Source organism: Hyla sarda, chromosome 4 (assembly GCF_029499605.1).
Source record: "Hyla sarda isolate aHylSar1 chromosome 4, aHylSar1.hap1, whole genome shotgun sequence".
NCBI lineage: Eukaryota > Metazoa > Chordata > Amphibia > Anura > Hylidae > Hyla > Hyla sarda.
Genome location: NC_079192.1, coordinates 286,582,859 through 286,610,316, shown reverse-complemented (window position 1 = coordinate 286,610,316; position 27,458 = coordinate 286,582,859). Strand labels below are relative to the sequence as shown.

The 27,458-nt window shown below is 40.7% G+C and overlaps 1 protein-coding gene across 2 annotated transcripts in view; it reads right to left on the bottom strand.

Moving 5' to 3' along the window:
* Window positions 1–261: 261 nt before the first annotated feature.
* LIN7A (lin-7 homolog A, crumbs cell polarity complex component) overlaps window positions 262–27,458 on the bottom strand; it is a 65,956-nt gene continuing 38,759 nt past the window's right edge. Inside the window, exons 1-5 of one of the 2 annotated variants that reach the window (XM_056574445.1) lie at window positions 19,591–19,654; window positions 18,809–18,880; window positions 14,462–14,671; window positions 6,103–6,321; window positions 262–1,049 (exon numbers count right to left, since the gene is read on the bottom strand). In XM_056574445.1, the coding sequence (XP_056430420.1) occupies window positions 6,103–6,321; window positions 14,462–14,671; window positions 18,809–18,868 (489 nt within the window). In that variant the 5' untranslated portion in view covers window positions 18,869–18,880; window positions 19,591–19,654 and the 3' untranslated portion in view covers window positions 262–1,049. Of the gene's footprint in view, window positions 1,050–6,102; window positions 6,322–14,461; window positions 14,672–18,808; window positions 18,881–19,590; window positions 19,655–27,458 lie in introns of those variants that run through there. The other variant, XM_056574447.1, reaches the window with a different exon arrangement.

The following is a 27,458-nucleotide window of genomic DNA, read 5'->3' as shown; positions in this document are numbered from 1 at the left end:
GGAGACTCTCTCCTAGGACTGTATCCATCTTTTCCAGCCCACTGGAGCACCTGAAAGCTGAACTCATTTATGCAGGATAAAGTCAGAAAAACGCTGAGCCAAGAAGTTCATGATGAATCGAATTACTGGAAGTTTGCTAATCTCTAATTACACCCATGTGAAAGAGGTTTCATAGTTAAATGAGTGACCTGGGCTGTCAGTGGAAAGGAAAATATTTTGCCCTTTATATTTCCTTTATAAAACCAAACTTTCAAAAAAATTGTAATTAAAAATATTTAATTCTGACAATAAATGATTAATATAAACACTGAGAAGACATAAATGTTACAAATTATATAAAACAGTAAAATAAGAGGGGAAAAAAACAACTAAACATGTACAACACATTGGGATAAAATATCTGCCTCATTTACAATATGGTCATAAATGACATAAAATAGCTATATGTAAATTACAATATTCTCTACTAAATTTGCGGCAGCTACAGTATCTAACATTGCTTAGACATACAAAACACAAAAGGAAATACTCTGCTCTGCCGAAAAACATAAAACCGTATAAATGTAATAACTTACTATTGTAAGGAAAAAATATTGAATTTTCTTACAAACAACGAGTCTTAAATTATACAATATACAGTACAGGATATTATTCTTGAGTGTATACGAGTGCTTATCTGTTAGTGCACTAAACTGATGCAGTTTGGTATCCAGCGAACAATGTAGATTTCTAGACTTAATCCCAGGCACTCAGATCCAACGATAGAAATAAATTCATCAATACAGACTGCTCAATCCTCTTTACACAATACTAAATTATATAATTACAATAAATATCGGAGGGGAAGTCCAAAACAAAGAGGTTCTCCTAACTATCGAACACATCACCTGTATAGTAAAAGCTTTTAAATAGCTTAGCCAAGGGAATATTGACCCAACTCTATGCTGGATAATGAGAACACATTCACTTCTGATCCTTTCGGAAAATGGACTCCTGGAGGAATTGTTTCATTGCCACTGATTTATCCGTGTTTCTTTCTGGTGAAAAACCTGCAGTAAAAGCAAAAAACAAAACAACTGAGAGCAAATGAATAGAATGTCAGGGTCATAGGCGAGTGAGTTGTGCAAAGCAATGATAGTGCTAAATAAGGCAAAATTACATGGAAAAAAAGATATGTTATGTTAATCTGTCAATAAAACTTTTGGTGATACAAAAATAGGCAATATTATTTTTTTTACACAGAAAAGTAATAGATTCAGTACAGACATGGAGATGGAGGCAGTATGATAGAGTTAGAGTAGACAAATAGCCTTCTCTTTTCCTATCCCTTCTGTTGTGATAAAAATTAAAGGGTTAATGTATCAGAAAATGTATCAGAAAATTATTTCAAACATATATTTATGCATTTTTGTAGATTTTTTTTTCTTCAAATTTTCCATTTTACTATAAATCGAAAAATAACAAAAAAAATAAATGAAGTAAATAAACTAAGCTGTCAGTTCCTGTTCTATACAGATCAGTTTCCAGCAGTGTCTTTTCATCACAGATAGGAGTACAGTGAAAACTGACAACAGTGGATAGATAAGACAACAGAAAATGGTCACAGGTCAGTCTCCCGCCTCCTGTGGTATGACTTGCAAAGGTCAAAGAGCATGAGCAAACCTTAATGCCAATAGGACAATTCCTGTCTATTGTTGCCTGTGTTTATGGCTTGCTGCAAAGCATATTTCTAAAAAGCTCAGACAAAATAAAATAATAGCAAAAAAGAACATGTTTCAGTAACAATAAAAAGTAGGGGAAATTGTCCCTTTAAAAGTATTAGTGGAATTAAAATTTACTTTAAGTATGGCAGTAAGTAGGCACTTCGCCGTGCGTAAAGGAGAAGATACAGAGCATGTAAAGGTAATTCCCAGTACTCACCCCCAAGTATGCTTAAGTGACTTAACCCCTTAAGGACTCAGCCCATTTTGGCCTTAAGAACTCCTCGCCTTCTAAAAATCATAACTCTTTTATATTTTCATCCACAGACTAGTATGAGGGCTTGTTTTTTGCATGACCAGTTGTCCTTTGTAATGACATAACTCATTATATCATAAAATGTATGGCACAACCAAAAAACACTATTTTTGTGGGGAAATTAAAAAGAAAACCGCAATTTTGCTAATTTTGGAAGGTTTCGTTTTCACGCCGTACAATTTACGGTAAAAATGACATGTGTTATTTATTCTGAGGGTCAATACGATTAAAATGATACCCATTATTACGTACTTTTCTATTATTGTTGCGCTTAAAAAAAATCACAAACTTTTTAACCAAAATTAGTACGTTTATAATCCCTTTATTTTGATGACCTCTAACTTTTTAATTTTTCCGTATAAGCAGCGGTATGGGGGATCATTTTTTGCGCCATGATCTGTACTTTCTTTTGATACCACATTTGCATATAAAAATCTTTTAATACATTTTTTATAATTTTTTTTTTAAATAAAATGTATAAAAAAAGTAGCAATTTTGGACTTTTTTTTTTTTTACGTTCACGCCGTTCACCGTACGGGATCATTAACATTTTATTTTAATAGTTCGGACATTTACGCATGCGGCTATACCAAATATATCGCTGCGGGCGATCATTCATTGAAATCGCACACTGCCGCAGATGCCGGGATCTGTATTGATCCCGGCACCTGAGGGGTTAATGGCGGACGCCCGCGAGATCGCGGGCGTCGGCCATTGCCGGCGGGTCCCTGGCTGCGATCAGCAGCCAGGATCAGTCGCGCATGGCACGGGCATCGCTCCGATGCCCGCGGTTATGCACAGGACGTAAATGTATGTCCTGGTGCGTTAAGTACCACCGCACCAGGACGTACATTTACGTCCTGCGTCCTTAAGGGGTTAAAGAGGTACTCTGGTGGAATTTTTTTTTTTTTTTTAAATCAACTTGTTTTGTAAGATTCAGATTTGTAAATTAATTCTATTTAAAAATCTTAATCCTTCCAGTACTTATCAGCTGCTGTATAATACAGATTAAGTTAATTTCTTTTTAAATTTATTTCCTGTCTGACCACAGTGCTCTCTGCTAACACCTCTGTTCATGTCAGGAACTTTCCAGAGCAAGAACAATTTCCCATAGCAGTCCTCTACTGCTCTGGACAGTTCCTGACATGAACAGAGGTGTCAGCAGAGAGCTCTGTGGACAGACAGAAAATTAATTAAAAAAGAAAAGAACTTCATCTGTATTATACGGCAGCTGATAAGTACTGAAATGATTATAGGGGTACTCCGGTGGATTCTTTTTTTTTTTTAAATCAACTGGTGCCAGAAAGTTAAACAGATTTGTAAATTACTTCTATTTAAAAATCTCAATCCTTCCAGTACTTATTAGCAGCTGAATGCTACAGAGGAAATCCTTTTTTTGTTTTTTTGGAACCCAGTGCTCTCTGCTGAATCATGAGCACAGTGCTCTCTGCTGACATCTCTGTCCATTTTAGGAACTGACCAGAGCAGCATATGTTTGCTATGGGGATTTTCTCATATTCTGGACAGTTCTTAAAATGGACAGAGATGTCAGCAGAGAGCACAGTGCTCATGATTCAGCAGAGAGCTCTGTGTTCCAAAAAGAAAAGAATTTCCTCTGTTGTATTCAGCAGCTCAACAAGAACTAGAAGGATTAAGATTTTTTAATAGAAGTAATTTACAAATATGTTTAACTTTCTTGCACCAGTTGATAAAAATAAATAAATAAATAAATAAATAAAGTTTTCCACTGGAGTACCCCGTTAAGATTTTTAAATAGAAGCAATTTACAAATCTGTTTAACTTTCTGGCACCAGTTGATTAAAAATATATATATATTTCACCGGAGTACCCCTTTAAGCTTATCCACATCATATCATCAAGTCATAGGTACAGGAAACAGGACAGAATTTGGCAATGGCCTTCTTCAAGTGTCCTCAGGACAACAGAGTAAGGTCAAAGCTGAAACGGTGAGTGCTGGGAATTACTTTTAAAATGTACTTTTGGTATGTTGCACACACATGTCAAAAGTTAACATCAGTCAGCATCTAAGTGCTGGGCCCCCCTCCGATCATTAGTTATAGCTAGATGAAGCATGCAGAATGGCACTTCACTCCCCAGCTCAGCGCTCAGTCCAACTGATGTGCTCTATATGCTATAATAGGACCAGTTGGACTGAATGCCAAACCGAAGAGTTTGCACTGCTGTGCACTTCTCCTATTATTAGTTATTGCTGGGCCAACAACTCAGAGCAGAGACACTGACTGATCTTAAGTATTCACTGTCTGTGCAACATGCTAAAAGGTCATATTAAAGGGGTACTCCCCTGATTTTTTTTTTCATCAACTGGTGCAAGAAAGTTAAAACAAATTTGTAAATTACTTCTATTTAAAAATCTTAATCCTTCCAGTACTTATCAGCTGCTATATGCTCCACAGGAAGTTCTTTTCTTTTTGAATTTCCTTTCTGTCTGACCACAGTGCTCTCTGCTGACACCTCTGTCCATTTTAGGAACTGTCTGGAGAAGGATAGGTTTGCTATAGGGGATTTGCTCCCACTCTGGACAGTTCCTAAAATGGACAGAGGTGTCAGCAGAGAGCACTGTAGTCAGACAGAAAGGAAATTCAAAAAGAAAAGAACTCTCTCTGGAACATACAGCAGCTGATAAGTACTGGAAGGATTAACAGTTTTAAATAGAAGTAATTTAAAAATCTGTTTAACTTTCTGGCACCATTTGATAAAAAAAAATAAAAAATGTTTTTTCCAGTGGAGTACTCCTTTAACGACAGTTAAACTTTTAGAGCCATGTCCTCTGGGTGTCACAGAATGGTATACAAAGTGTTTTATTTTTTGAGCCCCCACCTGAAAGGAATATAGCATGGACATATTTTACTTTACACATTTATTGAGCTGAACATAACTAAGTTCTTTTTAAACTTAAGCACAATTTGTACAAATATATATATATATATATATATATATATATATATATATCACCTTAGCATAATGATCACGGTACCATAACATCTCAGTGTGTCAGGCACGGGGGGTATGACGCATATGTGAGTGGAGATGCATCATTGTCCACTTACTACATTCACTGGGCAGGGTGCTCTGCATACAGCGTACAGAGATGTAGTGCAATATCAGTTATCATGGCAGTAGCTGCATCTGTATACACTCGGTATGTCTCATTTATAGTATTATGTTGCTTGAGCATTAATAATAAATATATATATATATATATATATCTATATATATATATATATATATAGATATATATATATATATATATACATACAGTGGTCCCTCAACATACGATGGTAATTCGTTCCAAACGACCCATCGTTTGTCGAATCCATCGTATGTTGAGGGATCCGTGCAATGTAAAGTATGGGAAGCTGTACTCACCTGTCCCCGTCGCTCCGGACCAGGTCCTCACCGCTCCCGATGCTGTCCCAGGGGCTCCCCAGATGCTGTCCCACTGCTCCGGTGTCTTCTTCGCGATCCTCCGGCTTCTTCCGCATCTTCTGCAGGGTCCGGGCCTCGCTTTCTGGTGACGTTATTACGCTGCTGCGCCGGCGCGGCGTGCGTAGTGACGTAATAACGACGCCGGAAAGCGAGGCCCGGACCCTGGAGAAGATGCGCAAGACACCGGAGGATCGCGAAGTGGACCCGGAGCAGCGGGAATAGGTAAGCGAACCTGCCCGGGATGCCTAAACTGCTATCCGACAGCAGCTTAAGCATTTTGCGCTGTCGGATAGCAGTTAATGCGATGGCCCCGACATATAAAAGCATCGTATGTCGATGCTGACATCGACATGCGATGGCCTCTGAGAGGCCATCGTATGTCGATTTTATCATATGTCGGGGCCATCGTAGGTCGGGGGGTTACTGTATCTGTCTGTCTATGGAATTAATACTTGCTTGGATACAGCACTACCCATGACTATATTTCAGAGAGTAATGTAGTATCTTAATATCATATGAAACAGTTTAGAAACAAATAATAATGTAGCAATTATGTTTGTAACCCTGAAGACTTACATATTGTCACAGGTAAGAAGTGAAAGCAATGAAAACTCTCACCTACGACATGTGATTTTGCTGTGCCTGCTGTTGCTGTTGCTGCTGCTGCTGTTGAATTAGTAGCTGTTGTTGTTGCCTGCGTCTTGCGGTCCTCAGCTTCTCAAAGCGAGCCTCCATTTCATCCAACACCTTTGGTGTATATCGCACCACAAGCTTAACACTGTCTTTTGCTGCTTTCAACAATTCAACTGCCTTCTCATGATGTTCCCCTTCCACACTCTGCATTTATAGAAATAGAACATTTTATATCAATAAGCAGACCAGCTACCGTATAATGTACACAAGTGGGAAATTAGCTCTTCGGTTTAATAGTCTATAAACAGAGGAGCATACAGTGAGACAACCACTGTAAAAGTGTTATAAATGTAACTGACTTTCAAGAAGTATAAAGTGTTATTTTTTATTATAGCTTTTGTATTTCTTTATAGCTTTGTTGTTTGCCTTTAAAATAAAAGATTTAAACTGTATAAAATGCATGTAAAAGAATCTATTGCAAATGGGTCATCGGCAAATGGGTCAACGGCTTGTGTTTCATACTTATATTAGTATTAGGTGGATATTTCTGTGTATATTGTTACATTCATATAATCATTTTTCCAGCCACCCTTTTTGATTGCTCCAGTAAAAAAAAAAAAAAAAAAAAATTATATATATATATATATATATATATATATATATATATATATATATATTTAGTAAGGTTTTCACTCTGGGGATGGCTCTGGGATCATCCTTGGCACAGCCACAGGACACATTTTTACTTCAGTAGGCAAATAACAGTTCTTTATACAAGTCTGGCTCCTCACCAGCTTTATTAGACAGGTTGCAGGATAAACAAAAATATAAACACAGGAACAAACAACTGGAGGGCTTTTCCCTGCCAGCTAAAACACAAGTTTACTGCAACCTTTTACTCACTGTTCACACACAGCCTCTTGCTGTGTGAACTGAGACTCATTGTCTGTGCACTTCACTGTTGGGGGGGGGGGTCACTCACAGCGCCCTGCTGTGTGCTCCTCACGAGGACCCCTGCCTCCCCTCACAGCCACCTTGCTGTCTTCTGGTGAGAAGACCCCACCCCCTCTGTTCACACATCCGGGAAGGAGCACTTGTACTTAAAAGGCAGAGTCCAACTGCCTTTTCTTTTCCTCAAACTTTTCCCAGCAGATTTCGGGACTCTTGGCTTACTTCTTCAGCCAACTCTTTATGCAACTTTTCACTGGCACCCACTTCTCTCATTAGCACTTTTGCAAGCCACCAACAACAAGGCTCTTGGTCATCTCTGATGAATGCTTTGTAGAAGGCTCTGTTAACATCACACGCCTTTCGCGTCAAACCTTACATGTTGGTGTGCATAGAACTCTGTACACTAAGTATGGACAAGGCAGATTCTCCATCGTCCTAAACTTTGGTGGCGGCCAACCAAGCCTGCATTACCCATTTGTAGGACTTCTAAAACATTCTCCCCAATTTCAGGAGGCTTTCCTTTAATGTACCTGCCCATCTTCTCGTTGAGATGGACTCTTCTCCAAATTCTACTTCTGCAGACTTTCTTCTGGTATTTTCTGGAACGAATCCAGTGCCTCAGGATTTCTACGATGACCCCATCCTCTATCACAGTGACCTCTTTTTAAGGACTCTACTTTCTCAATCGCCTTTTCTTTAGGGACACCAACCCTCACAGGCTCATCTTCAGGCTGAGAACTCTTGGCTCGTTTAGCCTCTCTTCACTGGCACTTTCAGATGTGTCACTGACTTTACTTGCAGCTTCTGCAGTTATCTCTGATTTAGCCTCTGCCTCAGAGAACTTCTCTGCCTGAGCATTTTCACCATCAAATGTCAATATTTCTGCAGCTTCAGAGGACCTTTCATATGGCTTCACCTCAGTCTCATCTTCAGAGGACTTCCCATATTGTTTCAACTCAGTCTCAGCTTCAGAGGACTTCTCATATGGCTTCTTCTCATTATCTTCAGACTCCTCAGCCTTTGCCTTTTTGGAGTCCCCATCAGTCTGTTTCCCAGACTTTTGTTCCATTGCCATGGCCTCACATACCTGCCCCCTTTTCTCACCAGGACAGGCTCGGTTTTTCAGAGGTCTCTTTTTTACAGTGGTCTCTTCACTCTCACTGCTGGACCTTGAGAAATTTTCTTGTCTTCTGACAGTCACCTGTCCTTGGTCTGTCTCTTCCTTCATGCCGTCTCAGTCCAGCTCTTCTCGACCTTTAGGAGTAGCCTCCCCCTTTGCAAGGGTCTTGGCCACTTGGGCTTTAGGGTAGCTCCTGGACAGTCTCTCTAGTCTGTCTCTCTGCTCCCTGCCTGACTTCTCTGTTGCTTCGCCACGATCTCTCTGCTCACTCGCAGAATTCTCTTTCACTTCACCACGTCTCTCCGCTGCCTGGCAGAAATGTCTAGGGCTCCTTCGTCTGCAACAAATTCTGATTCAGTGGTTCAACCTTCCAGGTCACGATCCATCTCTGGTCCAGATGTCACATCTCCTTCACTCAGGACTCTGTCTGTGACAGTAAGTGCAACACCTGGCTTCACATATACATTCTTCAGTACTTCTGCACTATCCACAGACATCATTGTAGCTTCTTTTCTTTTTATAGGGTTAAAAGGTTCTGACAGGTTCTTTGTTGTTTTTTGTTGCTGGGTTACTCCCGGCTGTCTGACTGGTCAGCTGACCTTGATTGGAGCAACTGTTCTGGCTTTATAAGCTGGCAGACTACTCCCAATCAGTGCTTGCTATAGAGCTCAGTTTGTACTCTAGCTAGCTGTCTTCTGTATTTGTAATATCTGGCTTTTTGAACTTTTGGCTCTTTTCTCTGACTGGTATTAGTGATTTTGTACTGTGACATCTCCTGGCTTCAGACGTGGATAGTTGACATTAGACATTGTGTGAGTGTTTAGTTTTTCTTTGTTAGTCTGTCTGTTCCTACTGTCCCCGGGCCTAAGTCTGTGTCATTTTAGTTTATTATTTTGACTTTTAGGCCCCTCACATATATAGGAAGGGACTGACTTTGTGGTTACAGACCTGTCATTTAGGGTAGGTACGTAAGTAGGCAGGGACAGGGGAGCGGGCGGGAATAGGGTGCACTCCTTCCCTGCCCATACGTGACAGAGTGCACTCCTTTCCTGCCCATACGTGACACAGGTGTTGTGGGCCTATCAGGTGTACCTGCTCTAGTCACCTGACAGTCTTCCCATAACTGCTGAAAATTTGGAAAACCTGTCCCCACTACTACATCATACTCCAAGGAGGGCCCTGTTGCCACCTTGTGACTCATGGTACCATAGAGAGTAGAAAAACAGACATTAATAGTTTTATAGCCCCAAATATCTGTCATGTCTGTATTGGCCTGTTTTCACACACAGCTATTGGTTTGGTTGCGTGTGAACAGTTATATGTTACCTGGTCAGGGAACAGTTAATAGCCTTTTGCTTGCTAGCCAATAGCATCTAGGGTGTGTCTATTTAAAGTCAGTCCAGTCTAGTCTCTAGGCTGGTGATTGACTGCATTATATCCTGACTTGTTAAGATGCTGGACATGGTGCATAGAGCTCTTGGAAACACTCTTTGAGCTTTTAATCTACTATCTCTGTCTTAGCATGCCCTTTGCACTTTCTGGTTTTAGCCAATTTTATGTGGTATGCTCTTAGTAGATTTTAAGCTGTGTTTATTTTGTCGGTTTTAGGATTTGTATGCTCTTTTTGCTATGTGTCTGTTCACACTGTGTTTTCTCTTGTATCTGTTTATATGAAGTTCTGTGTTTTATATTTCTGTTTTCCTACTGTGCCAGCATCCTGTCTACACTGGTGAGTGTGCCGCTGGCCAGTAGTCTATTTGGATTTATTATTATGGCTACTCCTTTAGTTGGAGTGGAGTGTCCGGTTTGTGTGTCCAGTGGGAATAGTGTCCTATGTTAGATCCCTGTTACCGCTCCATGGCTCCGTGTCTACTGGAGGTGTTCGGAGGGATTGCAATTATTCTTGTCTTGTGTTCAGTGTGAACAGTGTTCTATAAATATATCCTGTGTATCTAGGCATCCCTGTTACCTGTACATGGGGACTGGGTGTCTACTGGAGGTTTTATGTGGGATTGTAAATATTCCTGTTTAGCGATTGATCCCGTTTACCTGTCCGTGGGGACTTTAGAGGGTATTGTTATTCCTGTGTCTACCCGAGGTTTTTCTAGGGGATTCAGCTTATTCCTGTTTTGTTTCTGTAGTATGTTCAGGCTCATCCATTTTCCTGTCTGGTGTTTTGAACTATATATGTTTATTAGTATGTGTTTTTATTAGGACCCTGCACTTTAGTTCAGGGAGGGACCGGCACCCAATTGTCGATCCATAGGGTCAGTTTAGGGCTCACTCTCTCTTTACCCTTGTCGGTCCCTGACAATATATGCCTGTATAGACACTATGACAGGGTCCGGCTTTCTGCAACTGATCTTCACCAAACTTATTATACCCCTAGGCTCTAGCAAATAAATCATCTTTTCACTATCTACTACCAACTTACACAGGTTTTATTTTGTCCTGTCCGGGTTGGCAGCAGTACACATTACTTCTGAAAACATAGGCATGGGTTTTTAAAAAAAAAAAAAAAAAAAATTATCACACTGCATAGGTTCAACATTTACAAGACAGTTCATAGCACTATGACCTAACTCATGCGAATTGTGTTTTGTCAACTTTTCTCCCAGTCCTGCATACAACATTTTCTGTTCATCATACTTTTTCAGTCCAATCTGCAGAGTGTGAATAGTCCCATCAGTCTTCATGAGGGGTCCCTCACCCTCACATGATTTCACACATGGTTGATTTCTATCAGCAACAACTTCACTGCAACTTGACCGCTGGTTGCTCCTAGCAACGTGATGCCCGCATCCTCCACCAATTGTAAGGTTTTCACTCTGGTGATAGCTCTGGGATCATCCTTGACACAGCCACAGGACACGTTTTTACTTCATTCAACAGGCAAACAACAGTTCTTAATTGGACAGGGTACAGGATAACACAGGAACAAAACAAAGTCCTAGGCTGTCAAGCCACTGACTACACAACCCAGCATGCCTTGCCTATCAACTGGAGGGCTTCTCCCTGCCTGTTAAAACACAAGTTTCCTGCAACCTTTTATTTACTGTTCACACACAGCATTTGAAGCCTCTTGCTGTGTGTACTAAGACTCCTTGTCTCACAGACTGTGAAAGACGGAGCGCTCGGCACAGCTGCAACGAACCCAGTAATGATGCACTGGACACCTAATCCGTGTAAACTCTAGCAGGGTGCTCAGTCCAGAATTCAGTGCAAGACATGTGAAGGAAAGAACAGAGATGGCACTCACCACATCAAAGGTAATGGTAATGCTTTATTTCGGTGACCGGCAGACTATAACATAGGGAGGAGGAACGCCAGGAGCGAGGTTATAGCTATTTCATGCACTAGGTGCACTTCTTCAGACCACTGGTCTGAAGAAGTGCATCTAGTGCATGAAATAGCTATAACCTCACTCCTGGCATTCCTCCTCCCTATGCTGTAGTCTGCCGGTCACCGAAATAAAGCATTACTGTTACCTCTGATGTGGTGAGTGCCATCTCGGTTCTTTCCTTCATAAGACTCCTTGTCTGTCCACTTCACTGTTGGGTCACTCACAGTGCCTGGCTGTGTGCTCCTCACAAGGACCCCTGCCTCCCACACAGCCTCCTTGCTGTCTTCTGGGGAAAGCCCAGACTATTATGTTTCCCTTCCTTATATGCAGACTTCCCACAGTTCGGCTGTCCTTATTTATTAGGCACCTGATGAGCATCTCTGCTAGATCACCTATGATAAAGGACTGGGAGAAACACCCTTTCATTGCCCTAAAACCTGCCTCAATGTCACTATATATATATATATATATATATATATATATATATATATATATATATATATAGGTGTGTGTGTGTGTGTATCTTTGTATGTATTTATGTATGCATGATCCAGCATAATTTCTGAACAGCTGGAGATATTTTGATTAAACGTGGTACACATCTTTCTTACATGTGAAATAAAAATATTGTAGAGTTTAGGGATGTCTGGATAATGCCAATCTCTGTCTCTGCTTCCCAAGAGTAATGCAGTCAAGCAATGTACCTAAAGTCCTATGCACATCTATGGGACTTCTGGTACATCTCTTAATTGCCCTACTCTCAGGCTGCAGAGATTGCCCGGGAATTTTAAACATCCTGCCGCTGGACCAATGTCATGTGATTTAACTGTCTGGGAGGCAGGTGTAGTTAATGTAGGGGGAGTGAGAGGGGATGTGGCCAGTGGGGGATAAATGATTTTGTGGGCTGAGCGTACAGTGAGGGTGAGAGAAGACATCAGCACGGGAGCAGGGAGGGCATGGCAGTGCTACTGCATTGAGGAGGTCAGGGCGGATGAGCAGCCCACCAATGCTGGGATGCTGGGGCTTCAGGAGACTCGGAATCCTGGGTGGCACTTGGGACTCAAACAGACCTGTCAAAGCAGCATCTCTGACAGACTTTGCAAAAAAGAAGGCACAGTATGTGGCTGTAGAGGGGAAACTGAGCACATTTTTTGTAATTCAGACTTATAGAGAAAATGTTGTGTACTATAAAAAGTACAAACAAACCACTTAAAATTAAACTTTTTAAAAAATATTTTAATTGCTTCATATAATACCTTACATGTTAAACGAGCAGCATAAGTGTTATACAGCTTTTCCAGTCTCCTAATAAGCTCCAATAAGGCAGCTTTACCAGCCATATATTCTCTTCAGTAGACTGGAAAAGCTGGCTGGGAGGCAGTGCACAGAGTTTATTTGCAGTAGCTACAGTATGGAGACAGGTCTGTACATGAGCTGCAGGCACAAAACTGTAGAATAATTTTAATCAAGACAATTTGCTAAGCTTTTCAGGAAGGTCACAGACACCACATGAATTAAAACTCTATTTTTCATATAATGCTTTGTCATGTTGAATGGTGCTTATGTGTTTTAAGCCCCACAGTGTAGGACTTGCTGACTTTGTTTAATATGAAGCAATAAAAGTAGAGTTTCAGTTGAAGTGGTGCCTGTGTCCTTCTTGAAAAGCTTAGCAAAAACTCTTGATATAAATATCCTAATATTGTATATGAAGTTCAAAGTAAATGTTTTATTCAAGTGTTTCTAACCCCTCTCTGAAAGACTTTTGGGGTACGGATTTGGTTTGCTGTCCAACAAGTTGTCCATCTACACAATTGTTATTTTCCATATGGAGATGCATATAGTCAAGACATCTCTTTAAGTGAACTGACTGCATTCTATTTATCAAGCGCTATGGACACCTATGAATCACATTTTTTCTGCTTTGTACTAATTATGGTGCAAAACACATTTTCTCCATAGGTCTGTTTAAAAAAAATACTCAGTACGCCTTCCACAGTCATTTTCCTTACCCTTTTTACTGCAAAGTCCATCAAAGAAGCTGCTTTGACAGGTCTGTAAGGTTTGTAAAGTGTTATGTTAGCAGAAATGAAAGAAACAGCAAAAGTAATGAAGAGGTTACACTAAGCACTGATCTGCTGGTGCTTCTGATAAGCCTTCAGACTAAAGGAGGGAAAAGCAATGCAGCATTGTGGACATTCTGCAGTAGGCATGCTGCTATTGATACAAAGGACAGTTGCCCAAAGCTTTATGGGTTGTGATAGACACCTATGTGGATTAGTTTGAATCATCAACAGTTAGAAGACTGCCTTAGTTTGCAAGTACACAACTTGGGTTTTATTTTTATTTTTTCTTTCTCCTGAACATTTTAGTAGATGAAGTGATTTACAAATATGTTAGGAATCACACAGGCTATTACATTGTGAGACATTATTTGAAATAACAGTGACCATTTAAGGCTAGGCTCACACTGGCAATATTTTTTTTCTGTTGTTCTGCACAATGAAAAGACAAATGGCCAAGCTGCATGTTGCATGTCTAGACCACACTGAATTTATTGGGATTTGTTAGGTTTCCATCATGCTGCCTGGCATTTTACTTGACAAAAAAGTTAATCATGCTATTTCACCCAACATTTTCAGTGGATTCTGCAATGGGGTCTCCTACCTGAATTAACAATGCAAATGTAAACCTAGTTAACTATAAACCAATGGAGAAAATGGTTTTGAACAATTTTGCAAGTACAAAGCAAGAATAAGAAAAACCCTAAAGAAAAAAAGATGTTTAAAAAAAAAAAAAAAAAAAAAAAACTCCATTAGATTGGGCTCACTGTGTGTGTCCATAACATATGCTGTATGATGCTGCTCAAGGCTACCATTTCACCCGGACATAGCACCAAATAAACCAACAGATAAGAATATATTTAACCATACCACTCCATTTACTGAAAGCAGCTGGTCTCCTCTTTTCAGTCCTCCTTGTCGTTCTGCCACTCCACCTGGAATTATGCGACTAATGTAAATTGGCGAATTCTGCTCTTTTCCTCCCATGACATTAAAGCCAAGGCCCTCGTCAGTTTTTGGCAGCTCCACAACACGTGGGTGAGAATGGCCTTCACTAGCAGCAAATGCAGCAACTGTTGCCTAAAGTGAAAGTTCATATGAAATTATAAAGGATATAAGATATAGGTTGAGTTGTTATCTTGTCACCTTGGCATAAACATGATTATCAGAAGACACAAATGATAAACTCATTAGCAGGATGCGGAAAGATGTAGGTGTTATTAAAAAGGATGCATTTCCATAGCTATTAAAATCCAGCTAGCAAATTCATGTATTGTACAGATTAGTTGTTAAAAATACACAAGTTTTTAGCTTTATGCAGTAATCTGTGTTCCTAGTTACATAGCTCTGAGCATCAAAGCAAAGTCTTTGCCTAATGGGTCAGAAAAATCTTCTTATCTCATTTAGAAATCTTTTTAGAAAAATAATTTGTTGCTTTTAAATCAGAAAAGGAGGGTGGTCCCAGCAGGGGGCACTGCAGACTATAATAGAGCATAAGTACACTGCTTTAACAGCGTTCTTAGGGTGTATTATTAGGCTTTAAGTAAGGCAACACTAAGGCTAATTAAATTCCACAGCCTAAATTCAATAATTCTCCAAATCTAAATATTAATTCTAATAATCCAGATGGAGTCAGAGCTTGACTATCAGGGAAAAAAGCATTTAGTGTTAACACTCAATAAGTGAAAGCTGTTGCTGTGAGTTTTAAGTTATCACTTTTTTTTTTTTTTTATCCCTGAGCTTTTAATATTACCTAGTGTATATACAATACCATTAGGTTAAAAAATGGACACATGATGCTAATCATATTCAACTTGTACTAATACAAATGAATTACATTAGCTAACATATAGAAATGATAGAAACATAAAATCTGCAAGAGGAACTATTGTTATTCCAATGAAAATTTACACTGAATATGTCCTATTTTTTTATTTATTTATTAGATTTATAGAAGATCACTAGGGTGTCTGTTTTTATGGATACTCCTAAGTTGTGCAATTCAACTCCTGGCAAACATCGTGAAATCGATATGCTTAAAAGATGGTCACCCTGCTTTTTGACTGGTAGCAATTACAAAAATTTAAAGGGGAACTCCAGTACATAAGTACTTATTGCATATCCACAGAATAGTAGATAAGTGTCTAATCGCGGTGGGTTCGACAGCCGGGACCCCCTCGACATCCTGCCTGGCACCTCTGTTTCCCTCTTGCAAAATGCAACCTCTGCTCTGTGCATGGCTTCAGGCGGTGGTCGACAGTGCTTGTGTATCTTAGGCTCTCCCATAGAGATACATGGAGAGGATAAGTACGTATGTACCGGAGTTCCCTTTTAAACATAAAGTATAAATGGGCAATTTCATTTGCAAAAATATTTTACTTAATGTAGATAATAACATTATATGTATGGTGAAACAATTGTAGCCCTCTGTTGTTTGTTCTCCCCCGCCTCGTGTGTCATACTACTCCCCTGCACTTGTCTTGTGATGTTTGTATCCACGATGTTGGAATAAATATTATAGAAGAATTATCGGGTGACTGCTCCATTACTTCCTAGCTCTTGAGATGACGTATGGAACTCTTTTATTGGTTACAGTAGCACCACTAATCTTCTGGCTCTGCCAGACAAGTGAAATTGTAATTGCCAAAATGCAGTGTCTGAACAGGCACCTTTGAATAAGCAGTGCCTGTACCTTTTCTCTTCCCGTGCAATAACATTATATGTATATTTGTAATCTACATTGGTTAAAAAATTTATATATTTTTGAGTGAAAAAATGCACTCTGAGGAGTGACAGAGGAGGTTCCCACTTGAGATGGGAGGGCAAAAAAAGGGAACACCCCCTCCTCCTCAGGGAATTGCATGCAGTGTGAGCAACACAAACATGGGAATTAGCCAAAAAAGAATGAAAAACAGGATTTAAGCACACGGGCATAATCAGCACCAGTTCAAGAGTAAGCCTGGCCTTTTTTTTTTTTTTTTCGTGACAGGTACACTTCAACAGCTGAAGATTATCGCTTTTACGATGACCTGAATTCTTTGAGGCATGTATCCCACTAATAATGATATTTTACACAAAGCTGATTGGATCCTGGTTGTGAACCAATTTTCAGTTTCTTCTCTTTAGTCAACTTATTTTCTTATGTTTAGGTGCTGCCTTTCATTTGGCTTTTCTATATGTAAGTCCCATTTCATTCAACTGTCTTACAGTTCTGTCTCAAACATGGACTCCTGTTTTAGAATATTTTTTGCTTTTTACTTGCTTTTCTTTATTTCAAGAACTATGCTATGAGTTCTTGTGACTCTGGCATCTTCTTTAGTCAACCCACATGTTTTCCATTGATAACCTTCTCATTTTCTTTATACTTGCATACAATTTTACACACAGCTCATGGGACCAACCAACATCTTTTGCCACACTCTGTGTTGGATTTCCATTAAGAAAGAGAAATTCTAATAATACTGAGTAGATTAACCAAAGTTGGCTTAACATATAATGTAATAGCTTTAATGGCTTACTCCAGTGAAATTTCTTTTTTATCCCCTATCCAAAGCATAGGGGATAAGATGCCTGATCCCCAGCGGCGGGACCTCGGCGATCTCTGGTGCTGGCAGCGGCAGCGTCCGGAACACGGATGCTTGGAGCTTCCGTGTTCGTGACGTCATACCACGCTCCCACCATTTATGTCTATGGGAGTAGTAGTCGCTGTAGTCGCCAGTCATCCGACATGGAGCGGAGTACGCACAGAAGACCGGTGTACCGCGCTTGAAATTGCGGGGGTCACCAGTGGTGGTACCTCTGCGATCAGGCATCCTATCCCCTATCCTTTGGATAAGGGAAAAGATGTTTTAATGTTTAATTAATATTATCTGATCTAAGTAAAGTTAATCCAAACTTATAATACTATAGAACCGCATGTATAATGATTGTGTGAAATCTAAGTCTTTCGGTGAAATTTAAAGTGGACTTGTCACCAGACATCTCACACCACATCTATAAGGTGCCCACTTGATGCCAATGGGCCAAGCAGCTGATACAGAGAACTTTTATGTCCCTAACTCAACCCTACTCAACAAAGAATATAAAACATCTTCATATAATATGTACAGGAATAAGTTATTGTTTTTTCTTATGTTATGGATCTTTGTGGTTAACTTGCTATGGGGCTATACTGTATCTCAATGTTTCTCCATTTCTTTACATTGAAACAGAAGATTTTGTTACATTTTCGTGCACAATCGATGAGAAAATAAATTTTATACATGACATATTGTGGAGAACAGGGCATCTGAAGGAGAACCTATGGATCGGTACTACGAACTCACAGGGACTATTTATGTTTGCCACCATACAGGTTCTCTGTCCCTAAGCTGGCATAAGTTAAATATGGTTGTTTGTTAATATATCCTTTTAAATGTTGCCACTTGTTTAAACACTTTTGTGCATGAAGGGCAAAAACACATTACTGTATGTATTGTATCTAATGTTTTCATTTTTAGACATTTCATACATTTTGCATACATCAATTGTTGGCTTGTAATAAAATCTTTAAATGTTGTAGAAAAATATAGAGTATTTTAAATGAGAACACATGTGGTTACCATACAATGGGAACAAAAATATGAGATGTTCGAAATATGTGCCATAAAGAACTATTCTAACACAAGCTGTAAAATGCATGTTCATTAGCTTAAATATGTAAAAGAAAACTTTCTTTAAAAGAAAACTCTTTCATTTAACTGCGTATAACCGTACAGAATGGAAAAATAGTGGGTGGCTGGATGTGAAAATATGTATTTATTACTGAAAATAGATACTTTAGTAAAGTATGCTGGTATCCAAATGTATTAAATATAGTGTTCAGCACATAAATCATAGACAAATAATAGATTCTTATAAAGAGATTTCCAGGGCTTTAATATTGATGGCCTTTATTGTAGGATTAACCATCCATATCAGATCAGTGGGGGTCCAACTCTCAGCCCTGCACATTTCATAGTGACCGAACCAGGTTTTACAGCCCAAGTTAATGGGAGGGGCTGCAATACCAGGTGCACAGCTATTCCTGGAGAGCAGTGAAAAGGCTGCATAGTTTTTATAGAGGTCGTGGCCCCTTTAAAAAGCTGATTGACAGGGGTGCCAGGAGATGAACCCTACTGATTTGATATTGATAGCATGCCAAGTAAATGGTTACAGAACAAAATATAGGGACTTTACCTTTGCGGTGGCACGAGCACGAAACTCTGGGCAGCCATTGATAGGAATTGTTTCATGCATGTATTGGTAAACCTGAGAAAAGGGGTATTAGGTACAAAATGAGTAGTAATGATATAACAATAGTATACAGAGAAATACTTTATATACAGCAGATTTTTTTTCAGCACACTAAAATAGGGGGTTTTGATGGCACATTGCTAGGCTATGCTACCACTTACTAATTGTGGGAGGTCTGACCACCAGGACCCCCACCAATCCTTGAAGGAAAACAAAGCTAGTTTAAATGAGTAGTCCAGATTTTTTTCTCTTTTACACTTTGAGCCCATGATGCCAGGGGATAATACTATGTAATATGCTTCTATTATCTATGTGCGCCGCTTTCTTCAAATTTCATGCAAAAGACACACACTTTGAAGTGCTGTAGTGAAAGACTTTTTTTTATTTTACTGTTGTCTCTGACCTTCCAGCATTTCACATGGCCAGAGGCAACATTTCATAAATTTTTGCTATGGAGGTAATAGAAGTGTATTACACATTATTATAACTTGACATTATGGACTCAAAGGCTGAAAGAAAAAAAAAATCCTGGGATATCCCTTTAAGCTTTACAGTATTTCCATGCAAAATGATGCTTCCATTCACTCATTCTATTTCCCTGCAGTGCAGGTGGTCAGAGACATAGTTGTGCAGGTAACACTTGGTCCCGTATTTATTGTCATTGCTCTCGAGTCACTTGGCCTTCTCTAAAGTGATCATGTATAATCAACTTGACTTGATCATACCGGAGCTTTGATGATCACTCAGGAGAAGGCTGGAGTGGCTAAAAATCAAGCTGTCAGGGGGCAGATTTATGAAAACCTGTCCGGAGGTGAAGTTGCCCAGTTGCCCATAGCAACCAATCAGATTGCTTCTTTCATTTTTAACAAAATGAAAGAAGCAAAATGAAAGAAGCGAGCTGATTGGTTGCTATTGGCAACTGGGATAGTTTTCCTCTGGACTGTTTTTGATAAATCTCCCCCCATATGGATTTTACTGTAAAAATGCATTTGTAGCTAGATTACATAAATCGTTTACATAGAGTATAAATACTTCCGAATTATTAGACCTCCGATTACGGTGAGCACTAGCACCTTCATTAAATTGATAGACACATTTTATTTTATTTCATTTTCTATGCACTGCATTATATTAGTAAGCATTTCTAACATTCTGATGAGTGTATATACAGCACTTATTTTGCACTCTGTACTTTACTGGTATACAATGTCACTAAGTTGAGTATTCTGCATACAGTTATATATAGACTGCTGAGTCCTCAGAACTAGAGCCGCAGCCCCTTCCAAGTCGACTGGAGCACTCATGTGCAGGCCAAATAAAATAAGGTATCTTTGTTCTCTGAATTGGCGTTCGTCCCAGACTTTGGACTACCACTATCCTCAATGTTATGGCATATTTTAAAGCTATGCCATAAAGTTTTAAGAAAGGAATTCCCCTTTTTATGGTTTTCTCATATCCGTTTACAATAATCACTGATAATCTATATTTTGCATTGTATGATTCATAAAAAACATAGACTTTAGAGAATAAGGCTATGTGGACTTCTAGATTTGCTGTGAAAATAAAAAATAACTACAATTCTAAGAAACAGTATGACAGGACTATTTCTGCTTGTTGACCAAGGAAACATAAGGCATATCAGCGATTTAATGAATATCATAATTTCTGGAAATAAGCTTCAATTTAGGCGAATAAGAGGCAGGAATCCAGTTGGAGAGAATCTGTTTGGCTCCGCAAATGGCAAATGAGCTTAAACTTGCCCAAACAAAAAGCTTTGGCATTTTGCAATATTTTCTGTATCATTATTAGTTTAAGAGCTATTTATTTGTGTCATAATATTGTCCTTAATTAATGCTGGAATATTGAAATAGTGATGTCTTATTACAGTTTTTACCACATAGTGCCTCCAGCTGTTGCAAAACTACAACTCCCAGCATGCTGGAGAGTTGTAGTTTTGCAACAGCTGGAGGCACCCTAGTTGGAAACACTGCCTTTTGATGTGATACTGCACATATTAGGGCACAGTAAAACTGCCTACAATTAGGGGTGGACTGACAGATCAGGCAGTTGGGCATTGACCCAGGGCCGGGGTCTGAGGGGACCCACCAACGGCAGGATATGCTGCGTCTTAAGTTCAGGAAGCATGCAAGCTGGATATATTCAGACCTCCAGCTTGCATGCTCCCTGATCTTTTAACATCTTATGCAGGAGGAAAGCAAGGGGGCACATGTTCCTAGGGGCAGATAGAACGGAAGGAGGGGAGCATCTGTGGTGGTCGCCTTGTAAATGTGGATGGGGTGGTCAGGATGTTGCTGTGCAGGTTATAAAGGGTGCTATTAACCCTTGTCAGTCATGACCCCAGGGTGAGGGTTAAATGCTGTGTGTCTTGGCCTATCGCCACCCTTCCCAAGGACGATAGGTGTTTGCAGAATAAAGTATTGTCCACAACCAGAGCTTCGCTAAAAACTTGCATCAACTTTTACTAAAGATTTTCTGTAACAAGAACATACAAACAGTCTTTGTACAGAGTCTATGAATAGCTTGGCTGAGATTGACCGTTGGTTGGGACTTTGAGTAAGTTCTTTAGCTTGCAGGAATTTAGTATGCGCAGATCCGCTGTATATGGGGTTAAGTTTAGGTCCAGGGTCCTTGCCAGTAATTATGGAGAATTTATAAGAACTCACTGTGTAATTCAGCCAAGGCCGCAAGGCTTTGGCCTAGTAATTGTCGTTGTAAGTTGCGGAGGTCCTACCTCATTCAGTGACAGCAACCCAAGAGAGGGAATAATGGCCGCAGCTCCCTTATATGGGCAGGGGCTGGCCGTTCCAGGATTGGTCCACGCCATCTGTCAATCAGCCTCACAAAATATTGTGGGTATCACATGGCCTATGAACCTCCAAAGATCCTTTGCATTAACCATAGAGATTAAACCTTGTCACGTGACCCGCAGGTCCTGTGACGCTAGCGCAAGGTAAGTACAATTTCTATATACATTTATTTACATTTAATTGTGCAATATATTAGTTATGTAAGGGGTGACTAGGGGAAGACTAAACCTGAAGACCCCACAGTTCCTAGGAACTCTAACTTTGGGGAACCATACCAAGGTACTGTATGTAATACGGTACCGGGACACCATACATCGTTATATCTTACTAGAGTGCAAGAACTTCTCCCCTTCATGTTCTGTATAGCAGAGTGCTTAAGGGGCTGAGTCACATGACCCACATGTCCTTAAATGGCCACTGTCTGATAGGACAGGAGAGATCACAGAGGAGTGCTATCAGACATTAGAGAGCACAGAGAAGTACTATCAGACAGGAGAGAGCACAGAGGAGTACTGTCAGCCAGGACAGAGCACAGAGGAGTCCTATCAGACAGGAGAGAGCACAGAGGAGTGCTATCAGACAGGAGAGAGAACAGAGGAGTCCTATCGGACAGGTGAGAGCACAGAGGAGTACTTTCAGACAGGAGAGTACACAGAGGAGTCCTATCAGACAGGAGAGAGTACGGAGGGGCACTATCAGACAAGAGAGAGCACAGAGGAGTCCTATCAGACAGGAGAGAGCACAGAGGAGTCCTATCAGACAGGAGAGAGCACAGAGAAGTACTATCAGACAGGAGAGAGCACAGAGGAATGCTATCAGACAGGAGAGGGCACAGAGGAGTGCTATCAGACAGGAGAGAGCACAGAGGAGTCCTATCAGACAGGAGAGAGCACAGAGGAGTGCTATCAGACAGGAGAGAGTACAGAGGAGTCCTGTCAGACAGGAGAGAGCACAGAGCAGTACTATCAGACAGGAAAGAGCACAGAGGAGTACTATCAGACAGGAGAGAACACAGAGGAGTACAATCAGGCAGGAGAGAGCACAGAGGAGTGCTATCAGACAGGAGAGAGCATAGAGGAGTCCTATCAGACAGGAGAGAGCACGGAGGAGTGCTATCAGACAGGAGAGAGCACAGCGGAGTCCTGTCAGACAGGAGAGAGCACAGAGGAATCCTATCATACAGGAGAGAGAGCACAGAGGAGTCCTATCAGACAGGAGAGAGCACAGAGGAGTCCTATCAGACAGGAGAGAGCACAGAGAAGTGATATCAGACCAGGGAGAGCACAGAGGAGTCCTATCAGACAGGAGAGAGAGCACAGAGGAGTACTATCAGACAGGAGAGAGCACAGAGGAGTCCTATCAGACAGGAGAGAGCACAGAGAAGTGATATCAGACCGGGGAAAGCACAGAGGAGTCCTATCAGACAGGAGAGAGCACAGAGGAGTCCTATCTGACAGGAGAGAGCACAGAGGAGTCCTATCTGACAGAAGAGTAGTGTTGCTCGCGAATATTCGCAATGCAAAATTTATTCGCGAATATAAATTTTCGCATTAGCAAATTTTCGCTTATGCTAATTTTGCTTTCTGCTAATTTTCGTCCATATATTCGCGAAATATTGCAAATTCGAATATGGCCTATGCCGCTCAACACTACAGGAGAGAGAGCACAGAGGAGTGCTAGCCCACCCTCCCTTACTGGAATGTGCTTCAGCTTGGATAAAGCCATGATTTTATAAGCCAAGATTTCTATAAAGAGGAAATAACATTTTCTTATGAAATATATTGTAAAGGTTATGTTTTGTCACTATGTACAACATCAAAATGTTTGTGTATCTGACAGTGCCCATTTAAGCCTTACAAAGCCTCCAAAGCTGCACTCCCTATTCTGCTTTTACACCATGCCTTATTCTTTAGTCACCTCCAGAGCTGCACTCATTATTCTGTTGTTACACCATCTCTTTTCCTCCTGTTACCTCCAGTGCCACAGCCACAATTCTGCTCTTACATCACATCTTATCCTCCTGTCACCTCCGGAGCGGCAGTCGCTATTCTACTGTTACATTATGCCTTATCCTTCAGTCACATCTAGAGCTGTAGTCACTATTCTGCTGTTACATCATGGCTTCTCCTCCTGTCACCTCCAGAGCTGTACTCGCTATTCTGCTTTTGCATCATATCTAATATTCTAGTCATTTCCAGAGCTGTAGTCACAGTTTTGCTGTTACATCATGTCTTATCCTTCTGTTACCTATAGAGCTGCACTTACTATTCTGCTGTAATAGTGTGGGGTAATAGTAGTGTGATTGCTGTATTCACACTCCAACACTCTCAGACAGGGGGTGGGGGCTGTCCTACACAGGCTGTAAGTCTCATTGTACCATATAGGGGCATCACACGGATGTACACTTACATCCTGTACTCGCTGCTGTGCTGCCTACACTTACTGGTGGTGGTGGTGTGGGGTTTTAAGTCACCATAGCCAAACTTCAAGTATTGGAGAATCCCTTTCTTTCTTTCTAGTGCCCAAAGCCTGGCTGCGCTGACTCCACCTTCCTCGAAAGTGTCCGTCAGTGAGGCAAGCAGCACCAGAATTGTGATTCCCTTCTTCCCATCAAATAGCACATTCCTATCACTGAGATCTCTGCATGTACAGGCTGCCTAAGAGTGTCAGGAGTGTGGATAGAGCAACCACAGTGCTATCATTCCCAGTAGACTCTACAGAAGAAGAAATAAATGATATTGTATTGTGGTGGGTTGTCTAGAAAGGATGAGCACACGGAGGCCCCATGCACTTCTATTTTCTGGGGCCCCATGAGGTGTCAGTCAACCCCTGCTTACAAGTTGATACAACCATTGGTCTTTTTAATGCCATTAAAATGCAATGAAAAAATAAATAAATAATGCAAACCAGTTGCAAAATTTACTGCACATTTTGTGCAATGGGATTCCGCCATCCAATTCACACAGCAAAATTCCTGCAGCTAAAACTACGCGTTTCGCATTTCACAAATTTTAAAGATGTCTTTATATTTTGCGGAATTCCATTCAGAGCCCCGTTGAGGTTAAAGGGACTCTGTATTCAAGTGGAATCTTTGTTTTGATAACACACAAAATTCTGCTCGCATTCCACAAATTTGCATTCTCCATGGAATTTGAGCAGAAAAGGAGTATTTCTGTCTTGTGAACATAGCCTTTTTCAGAACAGACAATACTTTTCTCCCACAGGTGCCCTCATCCTACCTCCCGTATAGCAGTACAGAATTCACTTTGCAGGACTTTCTTCAGAGACTGTAATTTGTGAACTGGCACCTCTCCCGAATTCTCTAGTTTCTCCAACAATTCTATAGCTCGGGCGACATCTGAATAAGAAAAACAAAAATAATTATGCCCAGGCGAGCGAATAGAAAATCTCTAACAACAGAACTGGCTCGGAGAAAAATGTTTCCAGGATTATAAACAAGAGGTTTCAGGCAAGAAATGTAGATTGCTACTTTGCTTACAAAATGTTAAAGGATTGTACGGTAATACCAGATGTATCTAAACAGTGTCAGCACATAAAGAATATACAATATGTATGTCTGCCTTTGAGAATGGCTACAGGATAATTGCGGTAAGAAGGGGGGATTTAGAACTGGAGCCAAGTCTCACTCTCACGATAGTACTATTTAAGACTAGATAAATGCAAGTACGACTTCCTTAAGGCCTATTTTACACAAGTGGTTGATAAATGTTAGTAATAATGATTCAAAATACTGTTTTTCGGCAGATAAAATAAAAACAGTATGTCATTGGTATTGCATCCATATATCTGTGCATTAAATACTGATGGTCTGTTTCTATTAAACTACCCATAGATAGAAAATAAATGCAATATAAATGAAATACTGATGCAATACAGAGCAATTCGGAACACATAAGGATGCATCCATATTTTAATCCCTCTTCAAAGACTTCAATAGGCATTTTCCATCATCTGCTAAAATGGATATGAATAGTGCACATTGTGGTTTTAGAATATGTGCATAGTTTATACACCCACAATCTCTCTATGTTCAAATGAGCACCAGCAATATAACAAATTACGGGTGCCTAGAAGAAATGCCCAAAACAGAACATATAACTTCTAAGAAAATATAGGCACATAAACAAAATATGATATGAAGTGAAATTCAATTTAAAAAATACATGTAGACAACTGGGTGAAGGGAAATGTACCCTCAACACCCTCAACACCCTCCTAAGTAACCCCTTTATAATATAACTAGCTGAGTACCCTGCGCTGCCCGTTTTTTTTTTCTACCTTATCCTTGGGGGGGAGGAAAAGCAACGAAAGAGGAAGCTTTTGTCCACATATCCTGTCCCTAAATCCTGACCCCAATCCCCTCCTCATATTCTGACCTCATATCCTGTACTCATATTTTGTTCTCATATCTCAACCCCATATCCCATCCCCATATCCCGTCCTCATATTCCGTCCCCATAGCTAATCCTCATTTCTAATCCTCATATCCCGTCCTCAGGTGGGGCTGTGTTGTGGTAAAGATATTGTAAACTGAAAACAAAAGGGGTGTGGCTTAAAAGGTGGGCGTGTCTTTGTGAGATTGGACATAGCATGCTGGGAGGGTGTGGCTTGCCAGCCAAACTGATGCATTCACCAGGAGAAGCAGAACAGAGCTTGTGGAGTAAGGCACCAGAAGTCCTATATACTTGCATGGGACTTGAAACAAAAAACCCATCCTTGACATATGGGGGCAGGTTAGGGGTTAATTTAACTATTATATATTTTTATTTGACATATAAGTTACATGTGACCAAGTATAAATATCTCCAGCCGTTTGGAAGTTATGCAGTAACATATATTTCCTATAGACTTGCATGGCACTTTAACCCCTTCCCGACCTATGACATACCTGTACGTCATGAGTGGCAAGGTGTTCCCGGCCCATGACATACAGGTACGTCATGAACATTTTTGCCGCTACTCGCGGCATCCCGCAGCGCCCGGTAAGATGGTGGCTATCACTGATAGCCAGCCATCTTACCATGCGACCACGGGGGGTTTCATCCCCCACCTCCCCCAGCGATCGCTGCTATCAGCTGGTCAAATCTGACTAGCTGATAGCAGCGTTTCGCTATCAGAATACTTAGCAGCGCGGTGTGTGAGTCCCGATCATGGGGATCGGGACACACACCGCTCTGCTAAGTGTCCCTGGCGTCACTTACACGGCCATGCGATGTCCAGAACGGTCCCGGCGTGAGCGGCGTCCTCCAGGCGGTCCCGGGGGTGGTGCGTCCCGGAGGTGAGTTTCCAGCAGCAGGGCGGCATCTTCATTGGCAGCAGTGAGATCGCCGTAAAGCGATCTCACTGCTGCCTCTGGGAGCTTCAAAACTGCAACTCCCAGCATGCCCAGACAGCCTTTTGCTTTCTGGGCATGCTGGGAGTTGTAGTTTTGCAACATCTGGAGGTCCACAGTTTGGAGACCACTGTATAATGGTCTCCAATCTGTGCTCTTCCAGATGTTGCAAAACTACAAATCTCAGCATGCTCAGTCTGTTCAGGCATGCTGGGAGTTGTAGTTCTCTAACATCTGGAAGAGCACAGATTGGAGACCATTATACAGTGGTCTCCAAACTGTGGACCTCCAGATGTTGCAAAACTACAACTCCCAGCATGCCCAGACTGCCCAAGCATGCTGGAAGTTGTAGTTCGGCAACATCTGATCCTTCAGATATTGCCGAACTACAACTTCCAGCATGCCTGGGCAG